Source organism: Leucoraja erinacea, chromosome 28 (genome assembly GCF_028641065.1).
Source record: "Leucoraja erinacea ecotype New England chromosome 28, Leri_hhj_1, whole genome shotgun sequence".
Taxonomy (NCBI): domain Eukaryota; kingdom Metazoa; phylum Chordata; class Chondrichthyes; order Rajiformes; family Rajidae; genus Leucoraja; species Leucoraja erinaceus.
This window is the reverse complement of record NC_073404.1, coordinates 25,362,491-25,381,215: the sequence shown is the minus strand read 5'-3', so window position 1 is coordinate 25,381,215 and position 18,725 is coordinate 25,362,491. Positions and strand designations below refer to the sequence as shown.

The window sequence follows — 18,725 nt, the reverse complement described above, 5'->3', positions numbered from 1 at the left end:
GTCCACGCCACCACCTAGCGATGAGACGAGAACCTGGGATGAGGATAAGACAGGCCGCATGGACGGAGCGGGAGCGCCTCCACTCCAGCCCGGAGCGGAGGGGTATTGGGTGGAGGACGAGGGCCCGGGGACTGAGCTGAGCGGGACGCCCTCCTGCGCCGGCGATGAGAAGAGAGACCGGGTTGAGCACGGATCCGGACTCCCAGTAGCAGTGTTTTAAGAGGGAACTGCAGATGCTGGAGTCTGAAGAAGGGTTTCGGCCCGAAACGTTGCCTATTTCCTTCGCTCCATAGATGCTGCTGCACCCGCTGAGTTTCTCCAGCTTTTTTGTGTAACCCCCAGTAGCAGGCCTCATTGAGCTGAGCAGGAGCGCATCCTCCTCCTCCTCCTCATCCAACGCCGGCGACGATGGGAGGAGGGGCCCGGAGTTGGGGCAGCAGACGCGGGCCCCAGGACTAGGCCATGGAGGGCGGACCCTTCCCCCCTCCCCAATCCACTGCCGGCGATGAGAGGGGACCAGGGGAGGGGTGAGCACGGACTCGGGTCGTGCCACGGTATTAGGCCCGAGGGCTGGAGGACGGACAGACTACAGTGTGAATCAGAGCGCCCGCACCACCTCCCCTCCTGCTCCACCACCACCACCATCCGACGCCCAGAGCACGGAGGGGTGGGGGGCATGAGAACGGACGGGGTTTCGGCTGGCGGACTGAACCCCCCACACGACACCGGCAATGAGAGTAGAGAGTGGAGACCGGGGAGATGAGGAGGGGGACGCGGGTCGGGTCGGGCCTGAGGGCGGGCGGGCGGATAGAGAGACCGACAGAGCGGGGACCATCCACCACCTACCCCCATCCGACGACGACTGAGGGCGAATGGCGCCAACCGCGCTCCTTTTATACCCTCCACCCCGCCCCGCCCCCACCCGCCGACAGCCCGACCCGTCCTGCCCCACATTATTTCTCCCTCCCCTCCTTTCTCCTCACCCCTCGGGCCCTACACCCGGTCGCCGGGCTCGTTATGCATTTTTTATTAAAAAATAAATAAATGTTTTTTTGCTCCTCACGCCCATGAGGCTTTGCGCCAGGTCGTTCCTTCTCCGCGCATGCGCACACCCGGCAGAATTCAAACTCAAGAGGTGGTCAAGTTAAGTTTATTTTTTCCTCACCATTTGTGGAAAACAAAGTGCTGGGATGACTCAGAGGGCCAGGCAGCATCTGTGGAGGGAGACCATGCGGAATCAACTTTCAGCCTCCCCAACAGTATCCACCTATCACTCTCCCCTTGCTCTTCCCCACCTCCAGCTTTCTCAACCGTTCTACAATCAGTCTGAATGGAGAAGCAAAGAACTGCAGGTGCCAAGGAAAGGCACAAAGTGCTGGAGTAACTCAGCAGGTCTGGCAGCATCTCTGGAGAGCATGGATAGGTGGCATTTCAAAGGATCTCGGCTCAAAATGCCACTTATCTACATTCCCTGCCTGACCCGCTGAGTTATCCAGCACCTTGTGTCTTTCATAGAAACATTGAAAATAGGTGCAGGAGTAGGCCATTCGGCCCTTCGAGCCTGCACCGCCATTCAATATGATCATGGCTGATCATCCAACTCAGTATCCTGTACCTGCCTTCTCTCCATACCCCCTGATCCCCTTAGCCACAAGGGCCACATCTAACTCCCTCTTAAATATAGGCAATGAAGTGGCCTCAACTACCCTCTGTGGCAGAGAGTTCCAGAGATTCACCACTCTCTGTGTCCTACAATCAGGTCTGAAGAAGGGTCCCACCCCAAAACGTCACCTATCCATGTTCTCCGAGAAAGCTGCCTGACCTGCTGAGTTACTCCAGCGCTTTGTGTTTTCCCCTGCGCAGGGAATGTTTCCCATCGAAGTAGTATCTAAAACCAATGTAGACATTGAGAAGGAGGAGGTTTAAAGGTAATCTGTCGTGAAAATACTTCACACAAAGAGTAGCTGGTATCTGCAATGAGTTGCCAGATGAGGTGTGGAGGCAGGAACATCATTTAATAGGTACCTGGATAAGATTGTGAATGAACAAGGCACAGATGGATATGGATATGGAATTAATGCAGGCGTGGGATTAGCATAGATGTATGAATTGAGGACTATTTTAGTTTGGTTTAGTTTAGAGACACAGCACGGAAACAGGCCCTTCAGCCCAAGTCAGCATCGACCAGCGATCCTTGTACATTAACACTATCTTACACACACTAGGGCCAAATTACATTTAAACCAAGCCAATTTTCTTGTAGAAATCGCTGAGATTTCCAGATGTGGGAGGAAACCTATGGTCATAAAATCTCGGAGAAAATCCACATGGTTACAGCGAGGAAGTACAAACTCCGTACAACAGCACCTGTAGTTGGGATCGAACCCGGGTATCTGGCGCTGTAAGGCAGCAACTCTACCGCTGCGCCGCCCCCACCAAAGATCCTATAGCACGAGTATTATGTCTTGTAGAAATCGCTGAGATTTCCAGATCGTGGACCGATCTGCCATTTTGTAAAATTGCTTTGACTATTACTGGAAGGTAGACATAAATGCTGGAGAAATTCAGCGGGTGAGGCAGCATCTATGCAGCAAAGGAATGGGTGACGTTTTGGGTCGAGACCCTTCTTCAGACTATTACTGGACGCTCTTTTTTTTTCTGAACTTGACTTTGCATGTGCTGTTTGTCCCCCATTGTGCTTGAGTATGCATTTCAGACTTGTCACATGTAATTAAGATCTCAGATTCACCCTACCAATGCCTTCACGCAGTCACTTGACATCATAAAGTTTTATTAGATTTTATTACTTTTGCTGCTGATAGTCTTTCATTGCCAGCCCACCAATGTGGGATATGTGTTATCAGTAGGGTACACAGAATGAGAGGTGATTAATGATCAATCCTTGTAGGACTAGAGATTAAATGGTACAGACACAGAATCAAGAGAGTTAAGAAGAGTGTTTAATTGTCATATGTACTGAAACAAGCCAATGAAATTAAGGTTTGTGAGGATGTTGCCATGACTTGAGGGCCTGAGCTATAAGGAGAGTTTGGGTGGGGTAGGGCTTTGTTTTTCAGAGTGCAAGAGGCTGTGGGATGATCTTATTGAGGTGTAATTAAATCATGAACTGAAATCAATCACATCACATCACACACACACCCAATAATCCACAATGGTTGCTTAAAGAAATTTATGATTACATTTCTGTGTTGCAATTTTGAATATATTTTAAGATTTTGGGAGACATATTGCATCAATACTCTAGGGAAAATAGACCTGTACACGATATCCCGGATGTGGTCTCACCAAACCACTCTATAAAGTTGGAGCCAGGCACCTTTAATCTTGTTTACAGATCCTTTTGCCATAAAGGGCAACATATCAAGGGTCCCGACCCGAAACATAATCTATCCGTGTTCATCAGAGATGCTGCCTGATCCGCTGAGTTTGTCCAATACTTTGTGTCCATTTTTGTAAACCAACAACTGCAGTTCCTTGGAGTGTTACCTTTTAGAAATCTTTGTACAAAGACACCAGGCCCTCTGATAATTTCTCACCATTGCAAAAAAATCTTTCTTTTTCTTTTCATTTCTAAGAGGATGGTGGTACATTTTGCATATTATGTCCATTCTGCCACATCCTTAGCCTGTCTGTGTTTTCCTGAGGCCTCTCACAGCTCACACTGCCATCTAGCTTTGTCACACTACTTGGATTTGTGTGATATCCACTGATGCTGCAAACTGCAATTTCTAATGCAAACCCCAAAATGGAGGAAATGGACAGGCAATGTTCTGACTCAGGACTTCTTCAGAAGGAGCCCCACCTGAAATGTCACCTGTTCATTCATTTACAGATGCTGCCTGACCTGCCGAGCTCCCTCAGCACTTTTTGTTCCCAACATCTGCAGTTCCTTGTGTCTTATCATTTTTCATGCTTGCTTACAAATATTTGCATCCATCAATATTTGTGAATGAAAAAGAAAATGCATAAAACATACAACACAGCTTTGTGGTGTAAATGAAATGTATACTGCTCTGTGTAAAATAAATGCAAAATAGCCAATCCATGGACAAATGGAAACAGGTGATTTTTCTTTAAAAGCTTATACAGTTTATAGCACATTGTGCAAAAATAACCATTTCATTTAGCTTTTAACATACGGCTTTAATAATATTCTAATAACGGTATCCCATTCATATTTCTCATTACATAGGCAGAAGTTATTTGGCAATATTCAACGTTACAATCTCCAGCTTGGAATATTAACATGTGCATTCACTGCACGACCTATCAAAAAATTGTAATGAAAAAATAAACAGCTAATACCAGCATTTTCTAGTTTTAAAATAGTTCCTTTCTTAATCCAGTAAAAGCATATTATAAAATTCTGAGGTATAAAATAACAAAATAAGCTATTAAGAATGACATTTGCACAAATAAAAACCTCAATTTAGAGGTCAACAATTCAATTTACTAATTGGTGACAGAGAGTACAAATGCTAGAGACGAGAAGGAGAGGGGTGAAATGTAAAGCCACCCACCGGCCCTTCAAACCCTTCACCAGCATCCATCTATTAATTGCCTGGTGCAGAACTGCAGATACTGGTTAATACACAAAAGAACAGACACATCTCTGGAGAACATGGATAGATCACATTTTGGGTCGGGAATGAAGAAAGGTCCCGACCCGAAAATTAATCTATCCATGTTCTCCAGAGATGCTGCCTGACTTTCAAAGTCACTCCGGCACCTTTTGTCCTTTTATCAGGCTTTGACCTGCACCACCTCATTTCCAGCTTTCACACCTAGACCACAATCAGTCTGAAGATGGGGCTCGTTCCAAATGGTCAACTATTCAACCCCTCTACGGATGCTGCCTGACACGCTGAGTTACTCCAGCACTTTGTATTTCTAGTATCTATAGTATTCTAGTATCTATAGTTCCTTGTGTCTCCTCCCAATCCAATATTGGCCTGGATAATGAAATAAAAATGTGCCATACATATATAAAACACAGTTGAGATGTTATAGTATTCATTCTTAAATAAAAGCTTTGGATGGGGACCAGGTAAAATTACTACCCTTATTACAAAACCCTAAACTACCCTTGTTACAATGGTGAACCAGTGAAATAACCGTTCCCATTATAGAGTTTATGCTTCTTTTTTAGAACTGACTTTGATGATAATTTTGCGCCTTTGTTGGCTTGTTCCGCAGAATTGTTCCTCTCTTGCGAAATATTACTTTGAGGGGTGCCATTGCAAAGGACTTTCTGGCACATTGTTAATGCACTTTCTGGAACATTCTCTTCTTGCGATGCTGAGTGCTCTTTCCTGTGTCCCGTAATCTTTTTTGAGTCTTTATTGGATTTGCTTTTCTTCCGAGAAAGTGTAGCCTCCATTTCTTCATCCGCCTGTTTATCTAATGGCCTGCTGGTGTTCTGTAGGCAGCAAGGATCAACAGCTGTTTGGTCTGCTACTTTTCCTTTCGTGATCTTGCTTGATTTCAACTTAAAAGGCACATGCGGTGGGAGATTTTGTATCACATGGTTCTTTTCTTCTACAGTTTCCTGTTTATGTTTAACGTGATCTTTACTTTTACCCTTGGCTTCATGCTTGTGTTTATTTTTACCGCTCTTTACATGTTGCCTTTTATTTTTTCCATCGCAATGCATTTTCCTCAAGCGCTTTTTCTTTTTTTCAGGCTTTTCTACTATGAAGCAGCTGTTCTCCTGCAAGTAAAACAAGGATCGTCAACAATGACTGAATAGTAAATTAGCCGTATTATTTTATTCTTATAAATGTGGTATAATAAAAACAATAGAATTGTAGGTGTCAGTGTGACCCAAGGCAGAATAAGAACAGCCTGAGGAAGTCAACATCATCACTGCGCATACGCACACATATTCACGAGACTGATAAGATAATGAATGTATCACACAACACAAATCATACCATTCTAGTACTCAGTTCTTTAAGTTATAATTACCATTATTTCCACTATTATTATACACTACAATAATAGACAAACATGGGCTTATAATCTATGACAGGTAGTGGCTGATCATAAAGCACAGCAAAATCTAAACCAATATTTTCAACATAAATTCTGTATTCAATGTGGCAAAATAAGCCTTCGGTTACGTTTTAGATACAAAACTCAATTAATTGTCTATTACATAATGCATTCTGTAGTTGCCAAAATATGTCTGAAGTCTTGAACATAGAACAACACAACATAAGGAAAGGGCCTTTGACCCACAATGTTTGTGCTGAAGGTGATGCCAAGTTAAATGGATCTAATTTGTCTGTACATGATCCATATCCCTCTATTCTCTGCACTTCCATGTGCCTGGCGAAAAGCATCTTAAACGCCACTACTATATTTGCCACCACCGCCGCCCCTGGCAGTGGTGGCATTCCAGGTCTCCATTACACTGTGTACAAAAACATGCCCTGCACATCTCCATTAAACCTTCCGCCTCTCACCTTATAGCTCTTTAGTGTTGACATTTCCACCCTGAGAAGTATGGTTCCGACTGTCTACCCTATCTATGCCTCTCCTAATTTTATATATTTCTCTCAAGTCTCCCCTCAACCTCAGATGATCTAAAGAAAACAATTCAAGTTTATCATCTTGTGGCTGAAATCCTCTAATTCAGGCAGCATTCTAGTCAATCTTCTCTGCACCATCTCCAAAGCCTGGATATTTTTCCTGCAATGGGGCGGCCATTTGGCAATACTCCAAAAGCGACCTAACAAGTAGTCTTACAGAGCTGCATCATGAGCTTGCTTTAAAAGGACTATGCAGTGAACTAATTTTACATTATGAAAATTCACTATATTTTAGAATTGTATCCGTTTCGTTGTCTCTGTACTGTACACTGACAATGACAATAAATTGAATCATTTCATTTCATTTCATTTCATTTGATGTATTTTTTTCTTAAATGTGTTTCAACAAGTTGGCAATCATTTTAAGAAGTGAAGACATTATATTCTGATACACTGGTATAATGTACTTCATAAATTTTGTAGGCGTCACCGAGTTCAGAATACTGCCAGATACCCTTGATTTCATTAAACATTAAACAGGGCAGCATGGTGAGGTAATGGTAGAGTTACTGCCTTACAGCATCAGCAACCTGGGTTTGATCCCGACTACGGGTGCGGTCTCTACGGAGTTTGTACGTTCTCCCCGTGACCTGCGTGGGTTTTCTCCGAGATCTCCGGTTTCCTCCCACTCCAAAGACGTACAGGTTTGTAGGTTACTGGGCTTGGCGTAAATTGCCCCTAGTGCGTGTAGCATACTGTTAATGTGCGGGGATCTCTGGTCAGCACAGACTTGGGCCGAAGGGCCTGCTTCTGCGCTGCATCTTTAAACTTAACAAAAAATTATTTTTAAGAAAGCGCTAGGTAGAGCTCTTCTTTAGTGAAATATTTTGCAGATGCAACATTGGGCACTATATCGAGCAGTTATCTTGTGCAGCCAAGGAGTTGCATTTCAGAAGTACAACATACTATATTGTGTATTAAATCATGCAATGCACAGAAATAACTATGTATCCAATATAATTTACTTACCACAATTTTTACATCAATAGCCTCTTCGATTTCCAAGTTTTCAATACAGGTTTCATCGCTAACATTAAGAGAGATGTAAATATTTTATAAAATACACTGCTGTTTTATTGATAGATGTAAGCAGCAACACATTGTGTAAAAATTTGCCCGATAAGAAATGTTGTAAAGCTGAAGCAGTGGTAGCCTTCAATACAATTATGAGGGGGGGACGGGACCTCATTGAAACTTACCGAAACTTACCGAATAGTTTAAGGCCTGGTTTATGGCTGATCTATCTCTCTCTCCTAACCACATTCTCCTGCCTTCTCCCCATAACCTCTGACACCCACACTAATCAAGAATCTTTCTCTGCCTTAAAAATATTCACTTTCAGCCTCCTCTACAGAAATTTCTCCTCATTTCCTTCCCAAAAGAATGTCCTTTAATTCTTAGGCTGTGATCTCTAGTCCTATACTCTCCCACTAGTGGAAACATCCTCTCCACATCCACTCTGTCCAAGCCTTTCACTATTCTGCATGTTTCAATGCGAGATCCCCCCTCATTCTTCTAAACTCCAGCGAGTACAGGCCCAGTGGCGTCAAACGCTCATCATAGGTTAACCTACTCATTCGTAGGATCATTCTTGTAAATTTCCTCAGGGCCCTCTCCAGAGCAAGCACATCCTTCTTCAGATCTGACATTTATACATGCACACTGCTTGACAGAAACCTCCAAATAGCCAAGAGCAAATTGTCCCTCCCTGATGCAGAAGCACTGGAAACAATTGTAATGTTTCTATTACCTCCATGATTAAAACAAGTTATTTTAGCATAGTGTAGGGGATAAGACAGAGTTGTGACCTTCCCATCTGCACGATTCAGTTTTAGAATGTTGTATGCCATATATTGAAACATTTTTAAAAAACTTTTGTATGTACTTTGTAGGCAAAAAAAGATTTTCACTGCACCCAGCCAGGTACAAATGACATCAAATGACATAAATGAAAATTGAAGTCAGAAATAAACATCAAATACTGGAGACTCCGGTCAGACGGCACCTGTGGAACGGTTGAACATCCTTAGTTTGTTGACCTGAAATGTTAACTGTGTTTCTCTTGTTCAGAAACAGGTGAGACACAGGTGTCAGAGGTTATGGGGAGAAGCCAGATCAGCCATGATTTAATGGCAGTGTAGACTTGATGGGCCGAATGGCCTAATTCTGCTCCTATTCCTTAAAACCTCTTTCCGCAGATGCTACCTGACGTGTAGAGTGTTTTCAGCATTTTCCTTGTTTTATTCATGAAATACTAACACTGTTCCACTCACCACAGACGCTCACTGACCAGCTGACAATTTCCAACAATGAAGTTTTTACTTCTTAAATGAAGACTACAAACATATGCTCTCATTCACTTTGAAATTTAAATTAAGTGCAAACGTACCTGTTTTCTGATATGGGAGAAAGTGGTCCATTCTCATCCAGGTACTTGTATTGTCTGGTTGGACCACTCTCTCTATCTGTACAGTCCACATCTATATTTTTTAAGGATGTTATGAGGTGGTTTTGACATTTTAGCTCCTTCATGTAATCAAATAATCCACACAACGCCGCTTGCTGTCAAATAAAATCATTCACATTAGAAAGTTTACCAAAGTGATCCATTATATTACATTGTGGTATGTTTGTTATAAGTTAACAATTGTCTGGAACAATTACCATGTTCTAACTACGTATTATCTATGTAGATCTATATAGAAACAAGGAACTGCAGAGGCTGGTTTACAAAAAAAAATACAAAGTGCTGGAATAACTCAGCAGGTCAGGCAGCATCTCGGGAGAACATGGACAGGTGACATTTTGGGTAACCTACGCAAATTAGGGTAACCTCAAACTTCTCCACAGATGCTGCCTGACCCGATGAACTACTCCGGCACTTTGTGTTCTTCTTGGTAAGCCACCAGTCTCTTGACTCATGTCAATGGTCAAAGTCAGGAGCGTGTTTAATTGTCATACGTGCCAAAATGGAACAAGGAAATTATTATTTGCAGCATAACCGGTCTGTAAACATAGTACTCACTAAACAAACAAAAAAAGTAACTTTAATAAACTAAGAAAACATTAGTGCAAAACAAAAAGCCTTAAGTCTCCAAGTCAAGTCAAGAGAGATTGTTGTCATAAGTCCAAGATAGGACAATGAAATTCTTGCTTTGCATCAGCACGACGGAATATAGTAGGGCACAAATACAGAACATATCATATCAGTGAATCAGTGCAATGAAGACAGTTTGTGGTTCATAGTTTAGGTGGCATTTGTAGTGTTTAACAGTCTGATGATTGTTGGGAAGAAGCTGTTCCTGAATCTGGAGATCATGGATTTCAATATTTGCAAGTGCACAAGCCAGATCAGCTGGACTACAGAGTACAATGGAATACAGGTTTTTAGTTTAGTAGCTTTTAGTTTAGAGATACAGAGCGGAAACAGACCCTTCGGCCCACCGGGTCTATTCCGACCAGCGATCCCACTATCCTACACCCACTAAGGACAATTTTTACATTTACCAGGCCAATTAACCTACAAACCTGTACGTCTTTGGAGTGTGGGAGGAAACCGGAGATCTCGGAGAAAACCCACGCAGGTCATGGGGAGAACGGTACAAACTCCGTACAGACGGCACCCGTGGTGGGATCAAACCCGGGTGTCGGGCACTGCATTCGCTGTAAGGCAGCGACTCTACCGCTGCGCAACCGCAATTAGTAGAGGCAGGGCGCAATTTGTGTGAAACATTTGCGGATTGGTGAACGGCAGGATTGGTAGGTAGGCCAGACGTGCTGCAATTTGTGAAGATCTGGGAGTGGGCATTTTGCATCAATTGGGAGTTTAGGAGCAGACAAGCAAGCATCGGAGAAACCTCGAGGGAGGGAGCTTGAATGAAGTTTTAAGAGGAGAAAGTGAACATGCTGAAACGGGCAAGATGACCGACCCGAGAGAATCAAAGCCCACAAAATGAGACTGTGCTGCACATGGCTCTGCTTGAGGAAATGATTCAGCAGCTTAGTTTAGGAATACAGCGCGGAACCAGGCCTTCGGCCCAACGAGCAATGATCCCCGCATACTAACACTATCCTCCACCCATAAGGGCCAATTTTCCTTTCATTCTTTGCTCCAGTGAATGCAAGCATGGACCTCATTTAATCTCTCACCAAAACTAAGGCTCTCCAAACCATGGAACATGCTACTGAAAATCCTTTGCACTCCGTCTAGCACAATCACATCCTTCAACAAGCATTACATACATATATCTAGTTTCTTTGTACTTCAGCTGTGGCTAAAGATGCAAGGTTCATCACCCTTGCCTTCCCTCTCCATCACCTTTGCTTTCCATCTCTCTCTCTCCATCCCTCCCCCTTCCCAATTCTCCGACCAGTCTTACTGACTCCAACTACATTTTATCTGTTTGCTTTGTTGTTATCTTCTTCCAGCTAACAATGATCGATTCTACATTTCCTTTGTCCTGCTTTCACACCTTACACTTCCTTATCTATGTACCACTCTCTCCCCTGACATCAGTCTGAAGAAGGGTCTCGACCTGAAACATCATCCATTCCTTCTCTCCAGAGATGCTACCTGTCCTGCTGAGTTACCCCAGCATTTTGTGTCTATCTTCGGTTTAAACCAGCATCTGCAGTTCATTCCTGTGCAAAAATCTTGATCAGGGCCCCAGTTATCTCTTCCTTAGCATTCTTTGGATAGATCCCATCTGGCCCATGGGGCTTATCCACCCTCTGCATTCCAAGATAACTATTTCTTCAATCTTCTTGGAACTCTTCCATCTACTTACATGCTCCGTACTATCAACATCTCCCTCCCTGAACTCACTGTCATTTTCTTGGGGGACAGATGGGAGCTATTCATTTTGGACCTCCCCACATCCTATGGCTCCACAAAGATTGCTCCCCATTTGGTCTTTAATATTCAGCTGCAGGTCATGATTCAAACCTTTCCTTGTCGCACTGAGGATTCATTATTTACCTCGTATGCATAAATCATCTTAAATGGCAAATCCTTTGTTCCATATTCTTGTTCCACAAATGAAAACTCAAGCCCCCGGTCCTTCAACTTGTTCCTCTTCCCCGCAGTAGTTGTGGATGATTGGGGCCTTCCTCTTCGCTGGGCAGGTTTCTTACGGCCATGGCTGCTGGTGGATGCCTTGCGCCGTTGCTTTCTTTTTACTTTACCATTTTTCAAGATGCTTGGATACCCTCGATCGTCATCCGAATCAGAGATCTCAGAATCAAGTCGACTTTGACATGTGACATCCAACCTGGTTGAAGGTGTTCTTGTACTTTTCCTCCTCTTATTGGCCACCGGTGCGGATTGAGACTGTGTCTTGAATAAGCTGTTTATTGTATCTGAGCTATCGCTAGAAAGCAAAAGATTACATTCATCCAATAGCGTGGAAACCTACATTTCACAACAGCCTATTATGAAACATAAATAAATAAATGATCTCAGGAAATCTAACCGTAGTTATTGTTAAAATTCCGATAGTCGAGGACGACATATTCTACCCGCTCACCTCCATGTTCAATTGTTTCTTCCACAAGAAGATGCGCAATCTTCAATAACGCTGATCCTTAAAAGGGGCCGATTCCATGAGGTGTGGAAAACGCACACCTCCAGATTCAGGGACAGTTTCTTCCCAGCTGTGATCAGGCAACTGAATCATCCTCACCACAACCAGAGAGCAGTCCTGAACTACTCTCTACCTCACTGGTGACCCTCAGGCTATCCTTGATCGGACTTTGCTGGCTTAACCTTGTATTAAACTTTGTTCCCTTCTCATGTACCATCTGTATACTGTAAACGGCTCGATTGTAATCATGTATTGTCTTTCTGCTGACTGGATAGCACGCAACAAAAGCTAACCGTTTCACTGTACCTCGGTACACGTGACAATAATCTAAACCGTGTTACCCATTTGCTCCTAATACAAAGGAAATTTTATGGTTATCTTGATCTACCAGAACTATCTCATGTCCCATTTTTGCCTTGAATTCCCTCCGAGGTGTACTATCCTTTCCTTAGACAGACAGAATCTTTCTCTCAGTTTGGAATTAATCAAATACTAGGGGGCTTAGCTTTAAGGTGAGAGGGGCAACATTTAAAGGAGATGAGCTGGGCAAGTTTGTTTTTTTACACGGAAGGTGGTGAGTGCCTGGAACGTGCTGCCAGGGGTGGTGGTTGAGGCAGATATGTTAATGGCTTTTATAAGAGTTTATGTGTAGGAAGGAACTGCAGATGTTGGTTTAAACTGAAGATAGACACAACATCCTCAGTGAGACAGGCAGCATCTCTGGAATAGAAGGAATGGGTGACGTTTCGGGTTGAGACCCTTCTTCAGAATGGACTTCAGAAATGAGTCTGAAGAAGGGTCTCGACCCGAAACGTCACCCATTCCTTCTATCCGGAGATGCTGCCTGGCCCGCTTAGTTACTGCAGCATTTTGTGTCTATAAGAGTTGAGTTTGGACATATGGATATGGAGGGAATGCTGGGATATTAGTTATGTGCAGGTAAAGTGACAAGTCTTGGCATCTTGTTTAGCACAGACATTGTGGGCTGAAGGGCTTGTTCTTATGCTGTGCTGTTCTTTGTTAATTCAAAATAACAACTCCCCAGTGCCCAGAAAGGAAACTATTAAAATGTAACAAGAAAGTTAGCCTTGGTAATTTTCATTGGCTCAGACCTAAAGCAGTATGTAAAAGTAAAGATGAAATTAAAAAAAAAACTGCATATGCTGGTTTATACCAAAAAAGACACAGAATACTGGAGTAACTCAGCAAGTCGGACAACATCTCTGGAGAAAATAGACAAGTGACGTTTCAGTTTGGGATCCTTCCCGAGTGTGACGGTGACATTTTGGATCGGGGCCCATCTTCAGATTGATTATAGTGGGTGTGAGAACGCTGGAAAAGGGTGGGGCGGGTCAAAGCCTGGCAAATCGATAAACAAAAGGACACAAAGTGCTGGAGTGACTGAGCAGGTCAGGCAGCATCTCTGGACAATATGGATAGGTGATGTTTTGGGTTGAGACTAAGACCCTTCATCAGTCCCAACCTGAAACATCACCTATCTGTATTTTTCAGAGATACTGCCTGACCTGCTTAGTTATTCCAGCACTTTGTTTTGAAACAGTAAAGAGTTTAACAGATCTGATGAGTTGGAAAGAACTGCAGATGCTGGTTTAAATCAAAGTATAAATCGCTGGTTTAAATCGGGTCTGAAGAAGGGTCTTGACCCGAAACGTCACCCATTCCTTCTCTCCAGAGATGCTGCCTGTCCCGCTGAGTTACTCCAGCATTTTGTATCTAACAATTTTGATGATGTTGATAATCTGATATCTATTTCTCCAGTTTGCTGCCTGACCTGCGCAATGTTTCTAGTGTCTTTGCTTTTTATTGATAAAAGGCTGCATTTTACATTGTTTAATAGAATATTAATTGCAATATTAAGTGTCAATAGAAGAGATTACGTGTCAATTTAAATGGCCTCCTGCAGTGAAGCTAGCAACTATGTTCTTCAGAGAGACCGCTGTCCATCGGGAGGTTACATGTAAACAAGTTTTCTTTTAAGAGAAAATATGTGCGTGTTCCAAGATGGCGTCCAACCCAAGCGACTTTGCGTGCTGGCCACAGAAGCACATCTACAATCACATAGTACAATCACTCCACAATCTTAAATCTCAATTCCTACTGCAACATTTCCTATCTATACACTCTAAATGGTTCCATTGTAATCATGTATTGTCTTTCCGCTGACTGGATAGCATGCAACAAAAGTGTTTCACTGTACCTTGGTGCATGTGACAATAAATTAATCTGTCAACTTTAAACTGTAGAGGAGATACTTTCAAATTATCCAGTCTAAATCAAATTAGATATTAGTAATCCAATAACGTATCTCTTAGTCACTTGGAACCAAGCATGTTGCTTACCTTGAACAAATGGGGATAGCCTGACCAATGTGATCTGTGCTGGAGACGGCTTGTTTAGTAACTGTTTTCACTCGAACAGTCTTTCGCAAATGCTTAGCCTCATTCTCATTATCTGAAAATAGCAAAACACTATTTCTATCTTCATCTGCATCTGCATCTGCTTGCACATTGCCAGCACCTCTTGAATGTTCCATTTTCTTTTTAAGTCGACTCATAAGTCCAGGCAAACAAACCAAATCCAACCAAGGGATTCTTTCCTAAATTACAAATTCTCTATTATCCCATGAGGAGAAAACATCAGGCAACTGAGTAGATGGATGAATATAGCATTCTCACAGGAAAGATTTCATTCGGGTAACGGATGTTTTGTGGAATGACTCGAGTAGTTTTGCAAATGAAGTTCTCTTTGGCGTTACACCTACAGAAATAAAATAAGAATATGTTTTATCTGATTATCAGTGGTACAATTCTGTAATTTTAGTTTTTTAGTTCAGTTTAGAGATACAGCGCGGAAACAGGCCCTTCGGCTCACCGAGTCTGCACGAAACAGCGGTCCCAGTACATGAACACTACCCCTAATCACACACTAGGGACAATTTTACATTTACACCGTCAATTAACCTACAAATCTATGTGTCTTTGGAGGGTGGGAGGAAACCGGAGGACCCGGCGAAAACCCTCGCAGGTCACGGGGAGAACGTACAAACTCCGTACAGACAGCACTCATAGTCAGGTCTCTACCGCTATGCCACCGTACCAATTAATGTGATAGTGTGTTATGTTCACACATTTGTACCCAACCTGCTCACCACAATTATTCTTGCCAAAATTCACTTTCCTGAAGTCTGCTGTAAGTACTTTCCTGAAGTTTATAGCAAATTATGGCGTGTATATAATATATATTCAATATAAACGTCACCATTGTGAGTTCTTACGGTTGGATCCGCACAGTCTGCCAGTTTCACCGTGGGGAAGTAATTTAAGAGTTACTTCGGACATTGGACGAGCGAGCTATCGCTTCTTATTATACTTGTACAAACCTTTTCACAGAAAGGGTGGTGGGTGTATGGAACAAGCTACCAGAGGAGGTGGTTGAGGCTGGGACTATCGCAATGTTTAAGAAACAGTTGGACAGGTACATGGACAGGATAGGTTTAGAGGGATGTGGACCAAGCGCAGGTAGGTGGGACTAGTGTAGCTGGGACATGTTGGCCGGTGTGGGCAAGTTGGGCCGAAGGGCCTGTTTCCACGCTGTATGATTCTAACCATACTCCATTGAATAATGTAATGTACAGCCGTTATTTTTTTTTAGCTTGCAGTAACAAAATAGATTCATAGTTATTGAAACTTAGTTATAAACTCTCTCGCCCACAGCCCTCTTTGCTCCTGAAATGACCTAATTGTCTTTATAATGCAAGCTTTCTTAATAACACAACTATTGGGATGCAGCAAAGCCATCTGCAGTTGTAAAATCTCATGACTGGTAGGGTTAAATATAAGATACATATCATTGGGATTTTATCACTCTTTTAACATATCTCCCCCTCTCTCCCTCCATCTCTCTCTCCCATTCCACCATCTCTTCTCCCTATCCCTCCCCATCCTGGCTCCTCGCGACGTCATTTCTCAGCTGAGGCCCATCTCTCTAGAATCTTTCAGCGGGGCGGCCTCCCTCAGCCCGCAACGGCTCCTCCCTCTCCCCATCTCTCTCGCTCTCCCTCCCTCTCCCTCTCCCCCTCCCTCTCTCCATTTCTCTTCCCCTCTCTCCCTTCTCCTCTTTCCCCCTCTCTCCCTCTCTCCCATTTCACTCCCCCTCCCTCCCTCTCTCTCCCCCTCTCTCCCTCTCTCCCTCCCTCTCTCCTCTCTCTCTCTCTCTCCCCTCTCTCTCCCTCTCTCCCTCTATCTCTCTCTCCCTCTCTCTCTCTCCCTCCTCTCTCTCTCTCCCTCCCTCTCTCTCTCTCCCTCCCTCTCTCTCTCTCTCTCTCTCTCCCTCTCCCTCTCTCTCTCTCTCGCCCTCTCTCTCTCTCTCCCCCTCTCTCTCCCCCTCTATCTCTCTCTCTCTCTCTCTCTCTCACTCTCTTACACACACTCTCTCTCCCTCTCTCTCCCCCCCCCTCTCTCCCTCTCCTCTCTCTCCTCTCTCTCCCTCCCTCTCCCCCTCTCTCCTCCTCTCTCTCTCTCTCCCTCTCCCTCTCTCCTTCTCCTCTGTCCCTCTTCCTCCTACCTGTAGCCCAGTGCCCACCATCCAGCGGAAACGTGCGTTGCCAATGCTGTCCGGCGGCGCTCACAGAGCCGCTCCGCCGGTTCCGCGGCCGGGCAACTGCGACTACTGCTGCTGCTGCATCCAACCTGCTGCATTCTCACTTGCTGCCTTTTACAGCATCAACACCTGCTGCAAGAAACACTACACGCTAGTTAAGTTTTAATATTATTAATGTAGACTTTAGAGAGATGGAGGGAAGGAGGGGCGGGGAGAGATATGGAGAGAGAGAGTGATATGAAGGGAGAAGAAGTGGAAGGAAGGGAGGGAGGGAAGGGGAGAAAGAAGGGAGAGAGTGTGAGGCAGGCAGATAACCATTTATTTTTGTAAATACAATAATCATGAGCTTGATTGTGCTCCTAGATCAAGGCATTTTCATCCAGTTAAAAGGTTTGTGTAATGCAAGGAGAAATCATCTTGTTGAAGTGCCCCAATGTTGCCAAGATCAGGAACTGAGAATGGTCAGAAGATCAGAAGACCAAAATGAGAATGGTCAGCCATGGCTAAAGTTGAAGGGTTCTGGGCAGAAGGATATGGGTTCGTTTTTTCGACGTCTAGATGGGAACCAAAATTCTAGGCAGACTCTCCAGTGAAACACTGAGGCAGAGATGCACTGTCAGACATACCATCCTTCATACCATACACCAAGCCGAGTTTAACCCTGTCTTTTGTGAATGATTCTAAAAGGAAGACCAAGGAGATCCTTTCTTATATCATGGACGAATATTTATTCCCCGATTAGTATATCTAAAATAAATGATAAAGAGGTTGTGAAAGCTACACTAAAATTGCAATTTTAAACATTTGACAATCTTAATTGTATTTTTTACTAATTACTTTGATACCAAATGGCTGTTGATCTGGGCACAATATCTTCACTTGCAATTGATTCAGGAGTGCTTCTCCTAATGTAATCTAATACAACAGTAATTAAACAGATGACCTGATACTTATGTATGCAGAATAATTTGGACTTGGTTGTAACAAAGGGCTCCCTCCTGAATTCCCTCTACTAGTAGTGAACCAGCAGTGTTAAAATTGACCATACAATGTATTATTGAAGTTCCACCAATAGTTCATGGTCAATTTGATACCACATAAAAAGATGTTTCCACTAGTGGGAGAGTTTAGGACCAGAGGGCACAGCCTCAGAATAAAAGGATGTAATTTAGGAAAGGAGACGAGGAGGAATTTCTTTAGTCAGAGGATCTGTGGAACTCATTGCCACGGAGGGCTATGGAGGCCAAGTCAATGGATATTTTTTAAGGCAGAGAGAATGGGGTAGAGAGAAAGATAGACCAGCCATGATTGAATGTTGGATTAAACTTGATGGGCTGAATGGCCTAATTCTGCACCTAGAATTTATGAAAAGCATTACATTTTTAACAATTTTTTATCAATTTGTTTTGTGCAATTAAGACTTTAGATTGCAACATTGATACCTAACTAACTATTTCTGAGGTACTGTTTGAAAGAACTGCAGATGCTGGAAAAATCGAAGGTAGACAAAAATGCTCTGAGGTACTGTATCCTTTGGTTTATTCTCCTCCAAGCTTTAGGAGGAGAATAAGCCAAACATCCTAGAAGATTTATACAAAATGCTGGAGTCGCTCAGCGGGACAGGCAGCATCTCTGGATAGAAGGAATGGGTGACACTTCGGGGAGAGCGAGACTTAGAGATATGGAACAGTCAGGTGTGAAAACGACGGATCAAAGCAGATGGTGATTAAGGAAATGTAGAATAGTTCATTGATGGCCATGGGGAAGGTGACAAGGAGGCAAACAACCAATAAAATTAGTGTTTAAGAGGGAACTGCAGATGCTGGAGAATCGAAGGTTACACAAAAAAGCTGGAGAAACTCAGCGGGTGCAGCAGCATCTATGGAGCGAAGGAGATAGGCAACGTTTC

The 18,725-nt window shown here is 43.5% G+C and overlaps 1 protein-coding gene across 1 annotated transcript; it reads right to left on the bottom strand.

Annotated features, from left to right (window-relative positions):
* Nucleotides 1-4,931: 4,931 nt before the first annotated feature.
* On the bottom strand, nt 4,932-16,863 carry LOC129710801 (TATA box-binding protein-associated factor RNA polymerase I subunit D-like). The gene is made up of 6 exons (XM_055658051.1): nt 16,781-16,863; nt 14,557-14,974; nt 11,593-11,983; nt 9,004-9,176; nt 7,584-7,641; nt 4,932-5,731 (listed from the first exon to the last, which is right to left on the bottom strand). The coding sequence occupies exons 2-6, from the start codon at nt 14,769-14,771 to the stop codon at nt 5,111-5,113; spliced, it is 1,458 nt and encodes a 485-aa protein (XP_055514026.1). The 5' UTR covers nt 14,772-14,974; nt 16,781-16,863; the 3' UTR covers nt 4,932-5,110.
* Nucleotides 16,864-18,725: the final 1,862 nt, after the last annotated feature.

Bases quoted from the DNA above. Each gene is read 5' to 3' on its own strand.
- LOC129710801 (XM_055658051.1), bottom strand. From the start codon at position 14,771: ATGAGTCGACTTAAAAAGAAAATGGAACATTCAAGAGGTGCTGGCAAT. The intron at 11,984-14,556 runs GTAAGCAACATG...TTTGCTTTCTAG, and splicing joins GCTATCCCCATTTGTTCAAG to CGATAGCTCAGATACAATAA. The intron at 5,732-7,583 runs GTAAGTAAATTA...TTTTACTTGCAG, and splicing joins CTATTGATGTAAAAATTGTG to GAGAACAGCTGCTTCATAGT.